General features: G+C 44.4%; 2 protein-coding genes across 3 annotated transcripts; one reads left to right on the forward strand and one right to left on the reverse strand.

Annotated features, from left to right (window-relative positions):
• Window positions 1–919: 919 nt before the first annotated feature.
• On the forward strand, window positions 920–5,742 carry MTIF3 (mitochondrial translational initiation factor 3). 2 transcript variants are annotated; one of them, XM_072032656.1, is made up of 4 exons: window positions 920–1,040; window positions 2,826–3,289; window positions 4,483–4,628; window positions 5,462–5,742. In XM_072032656.1, exons 2-4 carry the CDS (start codon window positions 2,827–2,829, stop codon window positions 5,672–5,674), a joined length of 822 nt encoding a protein of 273 aa, XP_071888757.1. In that variant the 5' UTR covers window positions 920–1,040; window position 2,826; the 3' UTR covers window positions 5,675–5,742. The 2 variants fall into 2 exon arrangements, with proteins under 2 accessions (XP_071888757.1, XP_071888758.1); XM_072032657.1 differs by lacking the exon at window positions 920–1,040 and adding an exon at window positions 1,078–1,307.
• On the reverse strand, window positions 5,659–10,323 carry GTF3A (general transcription factor IIIA). Its single transcript, XM_038174971.1, has 9 exons — window positions 10,074–10,323; window positions 9,861–9,961; window positions 9,423–9,519; window positions 9,140–9,228; window positions 8,204–8,277; window positions 6,972–7,055; window positions 6,337–6,566; window positions 6,202–6,261; window positions 5,659–5,949 (listed from the first exon to the last, which is right to left on the reverse strand). Exons 1-9 carry the CDS (start codon window positions 10,281–10,283, stop codon window positions 5,788–5,790), a joined length of 1,107 nt encoding a protein of 368 aa, XP_038030899.1. The 5' UTR covers window positions 10,284–10,323; the 3' UTR covers window positions 5,659–5,787.
• Between the last annotated feature and the right edge of the window lie 5,974 nt (window positions 10,324–16,297).

A 16,297-nucleotide genomic window follows, 5' to 3' on the forward strand; every position in this document is an offset into this window, starting at 1 on the left:
CACACTTGATTTCCAAACCATCAAAAGAGCCACATAAAACTTTCCTTTTTTCCCTCCTTATTGTGGAATTTTGCACTCTCCACAACTGGGTACTGTATAATTTCAATTATTTGTTTCAAGAGCATCAAACCGAGATCTGGTTTTGTTAGGCACTCCACTGCTATACTGGATGTCAATCCCCATTCCCAAAACGCTCACAACTGTAAAGGCACAAAGACTGAACAAAATCAAGAAGTGAACTAAAGGACTAAAGGATGGAAAAAGGAGGAGCCGTTTGCACAGCACAGGTGAACCTACACAGCCCAGCTGCTAACACCATCTACCACCTACATGGGTAATTCGGATAATGGCAGGTTTCCATAGCCATTACTGCAGACAAGGTGTTTAAATGAGAATATGGTAATGTGAGTAAATTTGATTTTGAACCCCTTTAGTGAAATTTTATGGTTTCACAGACAATGCAGTCAGCCCCTTCTCACACCTCATTGCTCTCTGCAGCTACCTGAAAGGAAGCAGTGGGGAGCTGGGGGTCGGCCTCTTCTCACAGGTAACCAGTGATAGGACCAGAGGGAATGGCTTCAAGTTGCACCAGGGGAGGTTCAGGTTGGCAATGAGGAGACATTTCTGCTCAGAAAGAGCAGTCAGGCACTGGGACGGGTTGCCCAGGGAGGTGGTGGAGTCACCGTCCCTGGGGGTGTTCAAGGAGAGGTTGGACGTGGTGCTTGGGGACGTGGGTTAGTGGTGACATTGGTGGTAGGGGATGGTTGGACCAGGTGATCTTGGAGGGCTCGTCCAACCAAGGCACACAAAATGAAAAAAACATAATCAATTTTCCTGCGAGCAGGCCGGGTGACGAGGCCTCCCTGAGGGCTGCTTCCTGCGGGCTCGAACCCACAGGGCTGAGGGGAGGGCGCGCAGGGGGCGGGCAGGCGCAGGCGTGGAGGCAGGAGGAAGAGGAAGAGGAGGAGGAGGAAGGGGAAGGGGAAGGGTGACGGGAAGGGGGAGGTGACCCCCGGGGTCCCGGCGGGCCGGGCCGCCAGGTAAGGGGCGCCTGTGGGGCCGGCACCGGGCTGCGGGTACCGGGCGCCGCGCACCGGGCAGCGCCGCTGCCGTTTTCCCCGAAAAGCGGCGTTTTCTCCCCAAAAAGCGCCCTTCTCGGCAGGGTTTTGGCGGATCTCAACGGCAGACGGGGAAGAAAGGCACGGGCAGGCGGCCGGCAGAGCGGGGCTGGCGGCTCTCGGGGCTACAGGGCTGCTGCCCGGCCGTAGGGGCGGCTGGTGCCGGGGGGTGAAGCCTTGGGACGCGGGGTAAATGGGATTTATTTATTATTTATTATGATTTGTAACGCGCCCAGGTGGTGCTGCTCCTCCGACAGCCTGCAGTGAGCGACCTGCAGCTGATCTGTGAAATTATCTTAATAATTGGGACCTTAGAGCAGCCTGACAGCAACCACAGGGGCCTGCAGGAAAGCTGGGGAGGGATGCTGTCAGGGGGCAAAGCGGTAGGACAAGGGGGAATGGCTTTAAACTAAAAGAGGATATTTAGATTAGATATAAGGAGGAATTTCGTTCCTCAGAGGGTGGTGAGGCCCTGGCACAGGCTGCCCAGAGCAGCTGTGGATGCCCCATCCCTGGAGGTGCTCGAGGCCAGGCTGGATGGGGCTTTGGGCGGTTTGTATTGGCTTTGCTGCTGTTGCTAAAATTGTAAGTCTGTTACAGGCTGTGAAATTTCCCCATTTTTACACCACGTTTGTTCCCAGACCAGTCATTTTAGTTGTTCCTATTCCAAACATTGCTTATACTTACAAATAATGCCTTATGCTTGCTGAGTGTTTGCACCTTTCCACAGATACGTGTGTACAGACATACGTATTTATGTATGCACATGGAAACACATCTACACAGTGATATACACGTGCATATAAATGCGTACAGAATGCAGTTATGTTTCTTCCTAGGCAAAAGAAGTCACGCTCTTCCCAGCTTACTAGGCAAGACTCACTCTTGTTCTTATATCATCTTCAGCCTTCTCAGTCCTTGCTGCATTTTAACCGTGGAATACCAAAACCACAGATCATCCTCCACAGTTTGCTCTTTGCATCTAAAGCATGTATTCTCTATGTAAGAAATCTAAAGTTTTGTTAACTGGAAAAAAATAAGCTCAGCTCATTATAAACAGGATTATGCCACACCAAATTTAATGTTTGTGGAAAGTGGAAAAGGCAATCAATACTTTAAATGCCTGATAAAATGGCATTTTGAAGTTCCAAACCCATACAAAGCACAGCAGCAGAGTCAGGCTGTAGATGTTGGGAAGGCTGAGTGCTTAGGGTAAGTCTGAAGCAACATGACTTGAATAGTACTTTCCAAAGAGGAGTACCAGAAGCAAAAAGGAAGTCCTAGTGTTGCAAGTTTCATGAAAAAAAAAAAAATCTGGACTGAAAATACATTACTTTAAAAGTGTGACAAGCATTTTTATTTGACAAAAACTTCCTTGTAACCATTAACTAATTTCTCTACACAGACAGGAGCTGCATCAGAGAAGAAAGGAACTAGAAGTTCTGGAGTCTTCAAAGCTTAAACGTTAAAATACTAAATATAACACCAATTCTACACATTCTGTTCCTTTGTCACATTTTCTCTCTGTTTTGAAGCTCCCTTTGTTATTGTAAAATTACTGTTGATTGCTTGTTCTGTGTAACAATGCGATACATCTTTTTCAGAGTGGTTTAATGGATGGGTGTTTAGTGGAGTCAGGTCTAATGACAAGTAGAAGAATCTGACTGATGAAGTTAACTTGTTTTTTCTCCTTCCCTTCTTCCTCAGAATGACCACCTTTTGTGTGATGAAACTTTTACGTCACGCAACCAGAAATGAGAATGGATATGCAAAAAGATTCTTTGGTACTCTCCTGACACAGACAGCACAAAAGGGAGTCTTTTCTCCATTCTGCATGGTAGTACCTGACCCTAAAAAGACAACAGTGTTCGGACTTGCTCAGCCGTTTTGTATGGCTGAAAAATCTCGCAGAGAACCAAAACAGAAAACAGCGTTTGGAAGTGTTGGGCAAAGAATTCCATATCGAATTTTGCACGTCCTCAACCAGGACGGAGAGAGCTTAGGAAATATGCACCGAGCGGATGCACTCAGACTTATGGATCAGCATGGCCTGAAACTCGTTCTGCTTCGTGAGAACGTCGACCCTCCTGTGTACAGGCTAATGACTGGGCAGCAGATTCATGAAGAGCAGCTTAAGCGTGCAGAGAAGAAAAAAGCAAGTTCAAAAGCAGGTACGTACATTGTTAACGTTACAACAACGAGCACTGAAAAATGCTGTTCTAAAAGTGGTTTCAGCAGATTAAATCCTCTTACTTGCATTTGTGTAAATCCAAAGCCATGCCACTGCAGTCCGTGCTATTAAGGATTTGCACTAGTAAAAATAAAATTTTGGATTAGTCTTCTCCGGAGAAGCCTTCTATTGCTTTCTCAGGATTTACTATTTTGGCATCAGCTGATTTTTTGTTTGTTTGTTTTATTTCAATATCTATTATTAATACAACTAGATTCTGGTTTTGTAAGACTCACTGAATTTGTTCTTAATTATTAAGGCATAAATGACAGTTTGTAAAAACTATGTGCACCAGATACACAAATTTAGTTTCATCACCAGTAATCATGAAACTTTCTCTTCCTGGCCTGCTTCTAGGAGGAGAAAGTCTGGAGCCCTTTCTTTTATGGAATAAGAGAACAACTTTTTTAGTATTGAACACTTTGGAAACTTTTGTGTATTAAGTTCATCTGCTCCAGCAGTTTAACAAACTGAGTTTGGGAAAAAAGTTTTAGAAAAGGCATCTGACCTTGTACTGTCTTGACCCTCAGGTTAAGGAAGGTATCTGTGCTTTGGGTATCATTTTAGAGAGCACTGCTGTGGTAGTGAATTTTTCTGTTCCAGAAGCTAAAAAAGATTATTCACGTAGTAACTACGTTGCAGAATCCTTAAGGAGGAAGAGACCAACTTGTTTAAATGTATTACAAGGTCTTGTACTTCCACTTTAATATCGTACTTCACCGTGTAAGAAAATGGGCTTGAGATGAAGAGATGCCTAGTTTTAAGGCTTTCACACTCAGCTACAACACGAGCAAACTACAGGAATTTGTACACTGCCTTAAAGTCCAGATCCAGTGCTTACCTATTTGTCCGTTAGGCCTGCACTCTGGGTGGTACAAACAAAATTGCAGTTGAAATAAAAATATTGCACATTCTGACCCTGAAGAGACATTCCCGTGTGCCCCAAACATGCAGCCACTTTTCGTGTTACAGCAGTGAGTGTGAGGTATCAATTTAGCCACTGCCACAAGACTGGGAACTCTATGAGAAATCAACACGGGGAAGGGAGTTAAGCAAAACACAAAAGATGATTGAAAGAAAGCAATGCAGGTTTGTCATGCTACACCAACACAATCTTAGTTCTGTTTTAAACAGGGCTAGTTCAGAAGGAGTTATCCTTTTCTTCAGCTATTGCTAAGAACGACTTGGAGACCAAGACTAAGCAGATAGCACACTGGATTGAAAAGAAGTACCACGTTAAAGTTACCGTCCGCCAAGCAAAGGACAGCAATACAGACATGGTAAGTGGACAGTTTCATTACACAGGTGTACTGCTGTTCAATTCCCCTCTACAGGACTGCCTTCTTCTTTTAACGTATTGTTCATTGCTAAAGTAAGTGTAGGTCCCATGAAAGCAGTGGTTGCTACATCTGTTGAAACACTGCAGTCCTGTATACACAATTCTAGTACTACGCTTTGTTAAGAATGCCAGTATAATATTGGTCTTCACAGCAGAAGTTAAGCAGTTCCTATTTCTTTTCAGCACTGCCTTAACTGGGCTGGTAAAATTCTCCCATCTATACCTTAAGCCAGCTCACTACTGAGATATTTTGCAGTAAGGTTTTTAATAGATTCTATTTTAGCTGGATTATTTCAATAACTTAACTGCACTTTCAAAGACTCATTTGTGCATCCTGTGGCTAAGTTTAGTTTTCCATTGCTGTGTTCAAAGCTACTGGGATGGCAATCAAGTAGTATAACTGCAGAGCCTTCAGATTTGTCACCTGCACAAATGGCTTTTTTCCAAAGACTTTTTTTTTTTTCCTTTTAATGTGTGCAATGAATTGGTAAATTGCTGGAAAAAAAAATTGTGATGTCACTTCACTCAAAAGGAGCAAAACATTTTTGTAGGAAGTTGAATTTACAGGGAAAGGGTATCGTGGAAGAATTGGATAGGGAAGGGAACACTTCATGGCAGTCCACATTTAAGTTTTCCTTAAATTTAAAAACTTAACTATGAGCTGAGAGTTCATCTTAATAAATTAAACTGCTCAAACTAGGGCTAACAAAACAGTCTGAAATGTTTTTCTACCCGTGTTTGTGCATTTTACCCAATTTCTCCCCTTCTTTTCAGTTCATCCTTTTTGATCGGATTTTGGAGACTGTGTCTGACAAAGCCACTTACCTTTCCAAGCCAAAAGCTATTAAAGAAGGAACAGGTACCTGTATTTTGAGACACATGTCTGACAAAGAGTTGCAAGCACACCAGAAGGCGGAAAAGCAGAAAAACAGTGCAGTAAACAAAGATGGAAATGAAGATCAGAAGTCAAGTGGGGTGTCTCAGTGACTTTATGAAGAGGTATAAACAATATTAATTTCTTATTTAAAAATAAAAAATAAAGTGTTTTTTGTTGAGCTTTGCACTGGTCATTCCACGAAGAAAACTGTCTCAATTAGCCTTTACTGCAGAGTCAGAATTTCAACAGTTGGTATTTCATTTTCCACAGGTTTATCCACTGTCTTGCTCTCTGTCACAGCCACACCTTTTCCTGGCTGTGTTTTAGGAGGAATGTATCCGCTCAGACGAGAGGCTAAGCTCCTCTTAGGGCGAGAACGTTTACTCTAGCAGAAATAAATACAGAATTAGCAACTTCACATATGTATGGTGCCAAGACTAATGATGGAGGTAGAAGAAAAAACAATGAAAAGGCTAGCACTACTTCTAAAGGAACTTCCAAAAGATCAAGAATCCCTCTAATTAGATAGCTGGCCTGTTTTCCCACTTGAAATCACATTCTAAAACACTTAATGTTAACCCTCCTCTGTGAGGTGGCAGGATATGGGTGAGAGGATTTCTTTAAGAGTACAACTTACTTTTAATTTCAGCTTTCTCTTTTCAGGATCATGGTCAACCATGTGCCTTGCCAGGCTCTGCTACAGTTGCAAAGGAAAAAGAAAGTTTAGTTTCAGATCATGGAATTCAGATTAGGGAAGTGTAAAGATACATACCTTCATTGCAAACACTTTTCCACAGCCTGGATGATCACAAGAGAATGGCTTTTTTTCCTCATGAAACGAGAGAATATGGCTTTGAAGGTTAAATAAAGTTGTGTAAGTTCTCCCACATCCTTCTCTTGGGCAGCGGCAGACTTCCCTCTCCACAGCATGTGTTTTTTGATGCTGCTTGAGGTAGTCCTTGCGTTTAAAAGTTTTGGAACACTCACTGCAAACTATTGGCTCTGAGGAGGGGTAGAGGGGAAAGACATAGAAGCAGAATATAAGTTAACAGCTTTTTACAGGAGCTTAGAATTAAACCCTAGAATCAAACCTCTACCACTAAGCTAAAACTCACATGAAGTAGGGAACTCAGATCACCACAATATGAGTTATCTAGATCCCAAATCCAACATTATACAATTCCTCATTAACTGGATCACAAAGCAAAGTTAGCATACCGAGCAACACTTCCATCAGTTAAAGGTCTAGCCATACTAATAACATTCTACCAAGAGAGTGCTAGTAAACAAGTTTGTCTAGGTACAATGACGAGGGGGCAAGTTAAACAAGGACTAATTTTCAGATGAGCATTTTGTTTCCTAATCATTCAAAATTAAGTTTGGTTTACTGAAGCATTTGGAGTTTACCTGTATGACTTTCTTTATTATGTTTCAGAAGCTCAGTCCACGTTTTTCCAATATATGAGCAGTTTTCTTTCTTGCATGCATAGCCTGTTAGAGACAACAGCTGTTTACAATCACAAAGGGTCTAGCAAACAGTCCGCTTTTACAAGGGCAAATTCCACCTCCAATGTTTGAAAATTAGAGGCAAATATTCCTCATTGCCTCCCATACTGCACGGTAGGACAGAAGGCCACAGCCACAAGTTGTTCAGAGAGTCTGTGGAATCCCTGCCCTTGCAGGCATTCGAAACCTGACTGGATGCAGCCCTGAGCAAGCTGGTCTAACCAAGCGTGGATTTGGACCAGATAACTTCCAGAGGTCTTTTCCAATTTAAAGAACTTTATGAAGCTCTACCTTTTATTGTCTTCAGAAAAACTACTTTCTCACCAGCCATACACTTTCATTCAGGTATGTAACTGCAATAACATATTTCCATATAAATACCTGTATAGCATATTAAAAAACGGAAGAACTTTACCATACAGTAATACTCAAGCCTAAAGAGACCATCGTGTTATCAAACAGACAGGATGGCTTTTAAATGAACCACAGAAAGCTAATACTGTTCTTTGACTGGAAAGGTCAAAGAAATGTAAGCAAATCCCTGCCTTAAGAAAGGAATGAAGTACAAGTCATAGCTTTTGGGATATTCTTCCTAGCCACAGTTTTTTACTAGCACTGGAAAGCAAGTTAGCTGACAGGACTACTAAAAGAATGGGTAGCAGTGTAGCAGAATTAGCTCTAGCACCTGTATGACCACCTCCTGACAATTCCACTTAATACCTTTCACATAAATACATTAATAACTTTAAATATGCAAGCCTGTGTTTTGGCCAAGGTTACCTAAGAAATTTGTGGCAGAATGGGAATTGTTCCTAACCAACAGGATCAGAACAGGCTAGTGGCTTAACCATTAGCCCACACCTTCTGTCCAAGAGATAGGTTATTGATGAGGAAGCATATCAGGAGAAAAATAAATAACTGAAAGGCATCCTGAGCCTGCCACAAGTACATCACAACTGAACGCTGCAGTGTCCTGCAATTGTATCCCTGCTGACCATTCAGAACAGGTATTCTTACTTTGTCTGGATCACTAGGCCCAGAGTACTATCACATCCGTGCATACCATCCACACCAGAAAAAGTCCTTTTTCTTCTGCTAAAACATAATAGCAGCAAGAAGAAAAACTGGATTACCTTCATGTATCTTCTCGTGCCGTTTTAGTCTACTTGGAGTAGCAAAGCTCTTTCCACATCCTTCATGACTACATCTAGGTACAAAGTATACTGGTTTAATTTCTTGTACTGCATCCACATATTTTTTTTTAAGTCAGACACAAAGTGTGCAAAATAACCCAAGTTTCCCCTTGCCCAGAGATTTGTTCCATTTCCCCCCTTGTGAAAATAAATTACATAATGTTTCCCATGTATACAGCAAATTAAGCTTTAGCTAAAGAATCAAGCTTCATATCCTCCATACTCCAGCTCTCCAAACATAGAGATACAAAGTGGAAGGTTTAAGAGATTTGTACAAATCTAGCAGTCAGGGCAGTAGCAGAGCACCAACAGCATATTGTACTGGTGACCCAGCCATACTACTGCACTTAAGTGGAACACTCCTGTGAAGTGTGTCCCACTTGTAAGAAACACAAGATTCTTTTAGCAGATCTGTACCAACGTGTGATGTAAATAATGGAAGTTGCAATGCAGTGTCTCAGACTGGTGTTCAAGGCTCTCACCTTTTTTTAAGCCACTGCTCAGTTCAGCGTTAGCCAAGTTCCTACTTTTCACTGGAAAACAGAGGTAACTGCATTTTTCATTACCGTGCAATATTTTATGTTTGTGTTTCAGACTGTGTGAATTCAAGACTAGTTTGTTTTTCCTGTGAACCTGTAATAAATACTAACATAATACATGGAAAGTTGAAGTTACAGTGCACCATGATGGTCGCTCAAAGCAGACTACTGAGCAAACAACCAACACAAGAAATGTACTGGCAATCACACCTACATTCACGCAAGTTTTTTCAGGTATTAAATGCCACATCAATGAAAAGGTTGGGAGGAGGCACATGTTTTCATCTGTATCATTTAAATGGATTTCTAAAGTTTATCAGTAAAATTATTCACCTACTTGAAGGGAGGTTCATTGGTGTGGTGACACTGGTGAACTTTAAGTTGCTGATGTTTCTTGAAAGACTTGTTACAGCCTTCAAAGTCGCACTATTTAGGAAATTAAGTTGTCATTAGAGGCCAAACAATGACAGAGCCCAGTCCACCTGTGTTTGCTGAAATCCCAACTGCAGTATTTGGACACATACAAGTTCTGCGTAATAACAAGTTCAAGAATCTCAGTGGACATCCCACGAGGAGCTTGCTTAGGCTTTAGTTTTGCAGCACCACAGGTAGTTACTCACCACATATTGCTTCTGCTGATTTTCATGCTTGCGTTGGATGTGTTTCTTCAGGTTTGATTTTGTCCCGAATTTCTGATTGCATCCATCAGCCGTGCACCTGCAAATAAACTAAATCAAGAGGAAGAACCACCAAAATTCATAGCCCAAACGTGAAAATTTGGCTTAAAGATATGAAAAGCCTGAGGTTGTTACCATTAAAAGCCACTGGCAAACATGGTAAGAGGGAAGGATTTTAGTTAAATATATAGGAATTTCTAAATCTTAGTCCATGGCATGCAGATATTAATTGCTAAATCATATGGGTTGATTGCTTTTCCTTCATTTCCTCTCCCTTCAAGGCAGAGATCTGCCCACTCCCTTACCCCCCCCCCGCCTCCCTCAGGACCCCCGTACCTCAAAAACCCCCAAATCCCCCCAAAAAACACCCCTGGTCCTTACTCAAAGGGCTTTTCCCCGCTGTGCGTGAGGAGGTGCCGAGCCCGGTGGAACTCCCTGGTGAAGCCCTTCCCGCAGCCTTCATGCCCGCAGACGTACGGCCTCTGCAAGACACCACCGGGGATGGCACCGGGGACGGGGACCGGGACGGGGACGGCACCGGGACACCCCCCCAACCCCCCACCACCCCCGGGGACCCGTCAGGGGGCTCCTCACCTCGCCCGTGTGCCGGCAGAGGTGCGCGTCCAGCCGCCAGCCCTTGCTGAAGGCGGCGTCGCAGCCGGGGAAGGAGCAGATGAACGGGCGGGTGCTGCTGGGGGAGGCGGCGGGCGCGCTCCCGATGCTGCTGCTGCCACCGGGCGGGGACGGGCACGAGCACGGGGACGGGGACGCGCCCGCCGCCGCCGCCGCTCCCTCCACAGCCATGCGGGACGGTCACGTGAGCGCGCCGCCGCCGCCGGGCGACGAAATGGCCGCGGCGCCGCGCGCGTGCGCGATCTGTCACTAAGGCGGGCGGGCAGGGGGAGCCATGAGGGGGGCTCACAGAGAGGGGACCTCCCCTCTGCTGCACTCTTCCCACCACCTGCCCTTAATTTAGGTGTTTTCAGCCCAAACGGAGGTGTCTCCGCTGTCCAGGACCTCATGGTGCCTGTGGCTTGTTGCCCCTGTCCCCACGCAGCCCGAGGTCACACCTTCAGGAATCTGTGGGGCTGCACAGAGCTGGGGGGCTCTGAGACCTTGCCAAGCCATTTTCACATTTCCTAACTTGTGCAAAATGAATCGTCTGCTCTGCTATGTATTATTGGAGCCACCAGCTGTGCTTTTCCTCAGGAGGCGCTCCACGTCAGATACACCCCTACCCCCCAAGTGTGAGGGACAAGGGGCAGAGAACCAAGACAGGGTAGTGACAAGGAAACCCACCTGGGGGGAAAAACTCCCAGTCATTGAATCATTCAGGTTGGAAAAGCCCTCCAGGATCACCTGGTCCAACCATCCCCTACCACCAGTGTCACCACTAAGCCATGTCCCCAAGCACCACATCCAACCTCTCCTTGAACACCCCCAGGGACGGTGACTCCACCACCTCCCTGGGCAACCCGTCCCAGTGCCTGACTGCTCTTTCTGAGCAGAAATGTCTCCTCATTGCCAACCTGAACCTCCCCTGGCACAGCTTGAGTCCTATCACTAGTTGAGGGAAGCTGCTGGGCAGAGCAAGCAGTCCCTGCCCAAATCCCCACGGCGCTGAGGGACCTCTCTGAGCCTGGTCACCTGCAGCAGGATTGAGCAGAGGGCTGAATCTATCAGTCAGACCCTCACAAAGCAATGGCAAGAAATGCAGCTTATTTTCACCTTGTTTTTGGAAGGGAAGTCAGTCTGAAAACATCGCAGGTTTTAATAAGTACTAGCCCAAACACTTGGAAGTAAAAGCTGACACTTTTTTTTTTTTTTTTTTTGTCTCAGGTTTACAATGAAAAAAAATGAAATCTAAAAAAAGTTGCAAATCTTCCTTTTTGAGACTTTGCCTATTAAAACATGCTATTACTTCAGTCTAACACACACGAAGAAATAGAATGCAAGGAAGAAAATGTCTACTTTGGAAAATGTCACTACTGGATACACAGAAAGCAAATATTCGTCACGTTGTGGGTGGCTTTTTTGTTTGTTTGTTTGCTTTTGTTTGTTTGTTTTTGTTGTTTTCCTACATAATACTTCACAGCATTTTGTGAGCAATACATATACATTAGGCTTTGAAATGCAGTCCTTGGCCAGCTCTTTCTGGGGGGGTTGGTCACCCCAGTTAGAGATTTCAGCAGAGTCCTCTGGGAATTTTCATCCACTTTTGGATATATGTAAAGACAAAGACGCCAGTCCTGAGGGATTTTCACTGTGTTATGTTGTTTATGTTATCTGAGGTGACTACACAGGGAGGATTTTGAAGTGTCCTTCAGAAGAGCTGGAAAGAGCAGTGGGTTCCCACTGAGGTTTGATCTCACATGTCGGAGAGATCTTCTACAGTTCCCAGCTTTGGAGACTTCTAGTAGGTAAAAAAGTGCAGTGGAGAAAAGAACATCTGAAGATGCCAATTTCCAACATGAGGACCACTTTTCCACTGATAAATTTTAATAATCTGCAAGATGAAAAGAGGCAAAACCAACCAAAGAAAGAAAAACAAACAGAATTGAGGTAGTTCTTCCCCTCAAGAAAAAAACATCACACAACTCCCCTTCCCACACACACACACAACCCAGAGGGTAGTAATCCCTCAGACTGATTAAAACTATTCCTCTAAGCCATCGCAATCTAGCCAGAATTAAGCAGCAATCTCAGAAAGACTGCACGTGGGGCTGGGGATATTTATTTTCCTCCAAAGTGAAATGCCTTCAGAGTGAATGCCATTCTGCAATAGTCAAAGTCATACTGACTTTATGTCTGACAAGAGTCACTTCTCTTTATGTTGAACCATTGAAGTCCAAAGATTTTATGTTTCTTTATGAAAATTGCACAGAAATTGTTTCACTGTGTATTAAAACGATAGATATTTTAAATGTGCTTGCAGAGTAGCTCTGGAATTGCAGGAATGATTCCCCCACATGAGGAAAAAAAATATAATTAAAAAAAAAAAAGGTTTTCTGCTTTTCAGGGTAAATGGACAAATGGTATTGAGTAGCTCAGCAAAGCTGGCAGAGCTGGCGGGAGACTTTCTTCAGGTTGTGGAGAAGTTTCTCAGTTACGCAGCGTGACCTGTCCTGTGCAGGGGACAATGGAAGCAGCATGGAGAAAGAAACTACTGAAACGCTTCTTAAAAAGTGAAACTTTGAACTTGTTCTTAGCAGGAATGTGAAATTAGCATTGTAGCAGATGTGACAGAAACATGTGGTAGTACAATCCATAAGCACTCCAATGGACATGTGATTGCAAAAACAAAGGTGTAGACTTCCCAGATCCACCTACAGGTAACACAATTCATCTTTGTAGGAAGAGAGCTTTGTGAATCCCAACAATATATTAGATTCTCTCTTGCAGAGAAAACAAGGGCTTAGCCAAAAAGGACTTAAAGGACTTTTTTTTTCCACTCTAGGCCATAGATCCCTGAAAACATAGAAGCAACAAAGCTTTTTGGTCGTTCATTTTCCATAATTGAGAAGGGAGTAGACCACTGTCTGATCATTTCCAAGATTGCAAGGAAGCTGTGAAAGGTAAAATTAATGTCTTGCAATCAAATGATTTGACTTTAACAGTGTATGGTATTTGCAGCTAATGGTGCTAGAAGTTCATGGAAAACCAGAAGAAATATTTCCTCCTACATAATTGTTCAGCTCATCTACTACATATTGCAGGACAAGGTGTCACAGATAATTCATTACTTGGCTGCAAAAGCTGTGAAAGAAGTTTTCATTCGTTTTTCCTGATTAGCTACAAGGTTTCAGGACAATTCTCCTTTTTGGCAATAGTGGTAATGCATAGGAATGTTGAGGCACATGCCCTCAGGATGATTTCCAGAGTTTTCAGCTGAATGGATGTCAAAATTACCCAGATGTTGGTGATCCTGGAAGACATTTAGTGTGAATGCCTTGAATGCCTTGTTGGAACTGTTGTGTCCTTCAAGGCTGACAGATGGGGAGGTGATGAAGAGACTTCCGATGCAGCCCTGCTCCTTACATCTTTCCCTCAGTGTGTTCATGAAGTCTGAACACAAAAGCAGATTTTGATTACTCAAAACACAAATGAAAGAAGGCTAAAATGTTAAAAACGATCAAGAGAAAGCCCCAGAAAGCTGGCTGCTATCCCTCTTGGGGTGAACGTGGATGAGAAGAGCCAGGGGTTGTTCACATTGAGCAGCATCAGCCCGGCCACGCTGGAAGTGCCTCCTGCATCCATTATATTGCTTTAATCTTCTCTGTCCTTTTCCCCTGCTCCAGCCTATTTCTTCTTCACAACATCACTTTTATTCTCTCCTCCATCAGAGCCTGGGCTCTTCCTCTCTCCCAAAATTAAAGCTTATCCCACAGCTAAGGGAGAACAGATGCGGTAGGTGTGAATTACGCAACCTGGATGCCAGAGGTAAAGTGCAGCTGGAATAACGTGCCCTTGATCTCCCTGTTTACAGAATTATAGCTGGCTTTTACTGGGGCTGATGTCCTCAGGAGCCCTTTCTGGGGATTTCTGGTCGCCACAAAAACATGCTAGGAAGAGGATGGAGTTAATCAGTTGGGCTTTCGCTGCTATATTCAGCCTAGCAAGCTGACTCCGACAGATGTTTCTGCTTTTAGGCCACAAGGAACTTTATTGACTGTCTTTCCCTGTGCTCAAGAAGCATGTAAAGCTATCAAAGACTTGCTTTCTGTAAGAGCATTGTCTTGTCACTTGATGCTTTTTCTATTTCTGGCCTAGCAGATTTTAATGAATTTCTCAATGGACTGATCCCCCAGCAGAAGAAACAGAGGAAATCCTCATTGCCTGATTTTCTCTCCTGTCTGCAGAGGGCACAGGCTGCAGAGGACAGTGAAGATGCAGGGCAGAGCTGTGTGAAGCAGAGTTCGGAGCCCCCTGTTCCCAGCCAACCTCCCATCGGCTTCCCTTGACAATATTATGTGGTGAGGAGTCGGACCTTGAACAAAATTTCTTGCACAGCCATTAGAAATCAGACAAGACCAGGTTAAACCAAAATGGATCAGATTTTATTCTCTATTGAACCTCTGTGCTCCCCTGATGTGAGCAAAGTTGCTCCAGGACAACTCCAAGAAGGAGCTGCCTGCCCAAAGGACATCTCAGGGGTATTGGTCTTTCCTGGCTCACAGCACGGCTGATTTTCAGAAGAGACACAATGCCCCGAATCACTCCTGTCCTCAAGATGCTACCTTTTTTTAATCAGTCACAATTATTTGTGCTCACAACGCAGGCCTCTCGAGGCATCAGGTTGCATGGGTCAATAAGGAAGGCAGTTATCTGCCCAAAAATTGCAGGTGCAAAATTATGCCTGCAGCTACCTGCAGCCATAAAAACCAGGCATCCTCCGAAGGCTGGTTACAACAGAAGTTGCCACACAGCAGCGGTGGGAGTCCTTCCTCCCCTGGCCGAGCCCTCGGGGCATTTCCCCGGCACGTAGTCTGTTTACTTGGAAGAAGAAGAAACTCAATTTCCCCCATCCTCTACGGGACGGCTATTTTAGTGGACCATAACGTTATTGTAATAATTGCTGCTTCACCAGACAGAATTAGTAGTCTGCCGGGAACGTGTCACGCATCAACGCTCGTCTCAAATGCCTGTTAATTATCTAAATAAGCAAATTTGCTTCCTTTCCCACCATGGTCACTAGTTCCGTGTATCGTTCGTGCAGCGGAGGCTGTGATCTTGCAAAGAGCCCTGCCAGCAGCTGTCATTACCAGGGCTGTCTCATCGAAGCTGCCGATGTGAGGAAGGACTCATTCCCCAGGGCCTGACTGAAATCCTTTTGAAATCAGTAGAGAGTTGCTCGCAGTCTTTAACAGGTTTGGATTACATCCTCAGATAGTAACTTTTTCCGGGCAGGAATTTTGCTTCAAACATCTCTTGAATACACTTGAGAGATCTGTCAACTGATAAAATACCCAGCCTTAAGCCAGTACAGCCAGTGGAGCCCCTGAATATGTTGTATTTTCTTTCAAGATATAGTTTTTTCTCCTTGGAAAAGCAATAATCTCATGTTCCTTCTTGCCCAGAATCAGACCTGCAGTAGCTTTTTAGTTGCACGGAGACATCCAAATCCAAAAACACTTTTACTCTGAGTGTTTGAGGTTTCAGACATCCCCAGGGCTTCGGTGTGTGCCCTCTGCCTCTGGTACAGCAAAGGTTTGCCTTCGACCTGCCTCCCTGCACTCCCCCTGTGCACAAGCGTCCCCTCCACAAGCATCCTCTCCTCCCTCTCCTCCCATGCCAGTGGCGAACAAGGAAGGCATGGTCCCACCAGCTGGATTCACCTTGTCTTGTGCTGGGAGCTAGTCCACCGTTGCACAAAAGACAAAGAAAAGGCAGCTCCTGGCTCTCCACGGGTCTGCACCTGAGTTAAACATCCACCAGACATCCAAATTCCCCCCCTTTTTGCTTCAAATCTGCACAAGTGCAAGGGCTGCTGGAGGAAAACCCAGACCTTGTCCCCAAGAGGACTGTTTCGTGCAAATCTCAAAATGAAATTTCTCACAAGTGTTCATTTTATTCGGGGACATTAGCAGGAACATAATGAAAACTGTCATCCCGGCCCAGGTGAATTTTCCCACCCACTGGAGATTTGCCTTCCCATGGTGTGGCATGGGACCCCACAAGCCGCTGATTTGGGGATGTAAAAGGAAAACCGTGTGTGTTTAGTGAAAGCAGATAGAGCCATCTAGTGACAAGAGAAATGCATTCTTCATTTCACAGAGCTCAAAGCTTCCACAAGCCCCCAAAGGCCAATGTTCACCACC

Source organism: Anas platyrhynchos, chromosome 1 (assembly GCF_047663525.1).
Source record: "Anas platyrhynchos isolate ZD024472 breed Pekin duck chromosome 1, IASCAAS_PekinDuck_T2T, whole genome shotgun sequence".
Taxonomy (NCBI): domain Eukaryota; kingdom Metazoa; phylum Chordata; class Aves; order Anseriformes; family Anatidae; genus Anas; species Anas platyrhynchos.

Bases quoted from the DNA above. Each gene is read 5' to 3' on its own strand.
- MTIF3 (XM_072032656.1), top strand. From the start codon at position 2,827: ATGACCACCTTTTGTGTGATGAAACTTTTACGTCACGCAACCAGAAAT. The intron at 3,290-4,482 runs GTACGTACATTG...TGTTTTAAACAG, and splicing joins AAAAGCAAGTTCAAAAGCAG to GGCTAGTTCAGAAGGAGTTA. The intron at 4,629-5,461 runs GTAAGTGGACAG...CCTTCTTTTCAG, and splicing joins AGGACAGCAATACAGACATG to TTCATCCTTTTTGATCGGAT.
- GTF3A (XM_038174971.1), bottom strand. From the start codon at position 10,283: ATGGCTGTGGAGGGAGCGGCGGCGGCGGCGGGCGCGTCCCCGTCCCCG. The intron at 8,278-9,139 runs GTAGGTGAATAA...CTTTGTACCTAG, and splicing joins ACCAATGAACCTCCCTTCAA to ATGTAGTCATGAAGGATGTG. The intron at 7,056-8,203 runs GTAATCCAGTTT...TGTCTCTAACAG, and splicing joins GCACGAGAAGATACATGAAG to GCTATGCATGCAAGAAAGAA.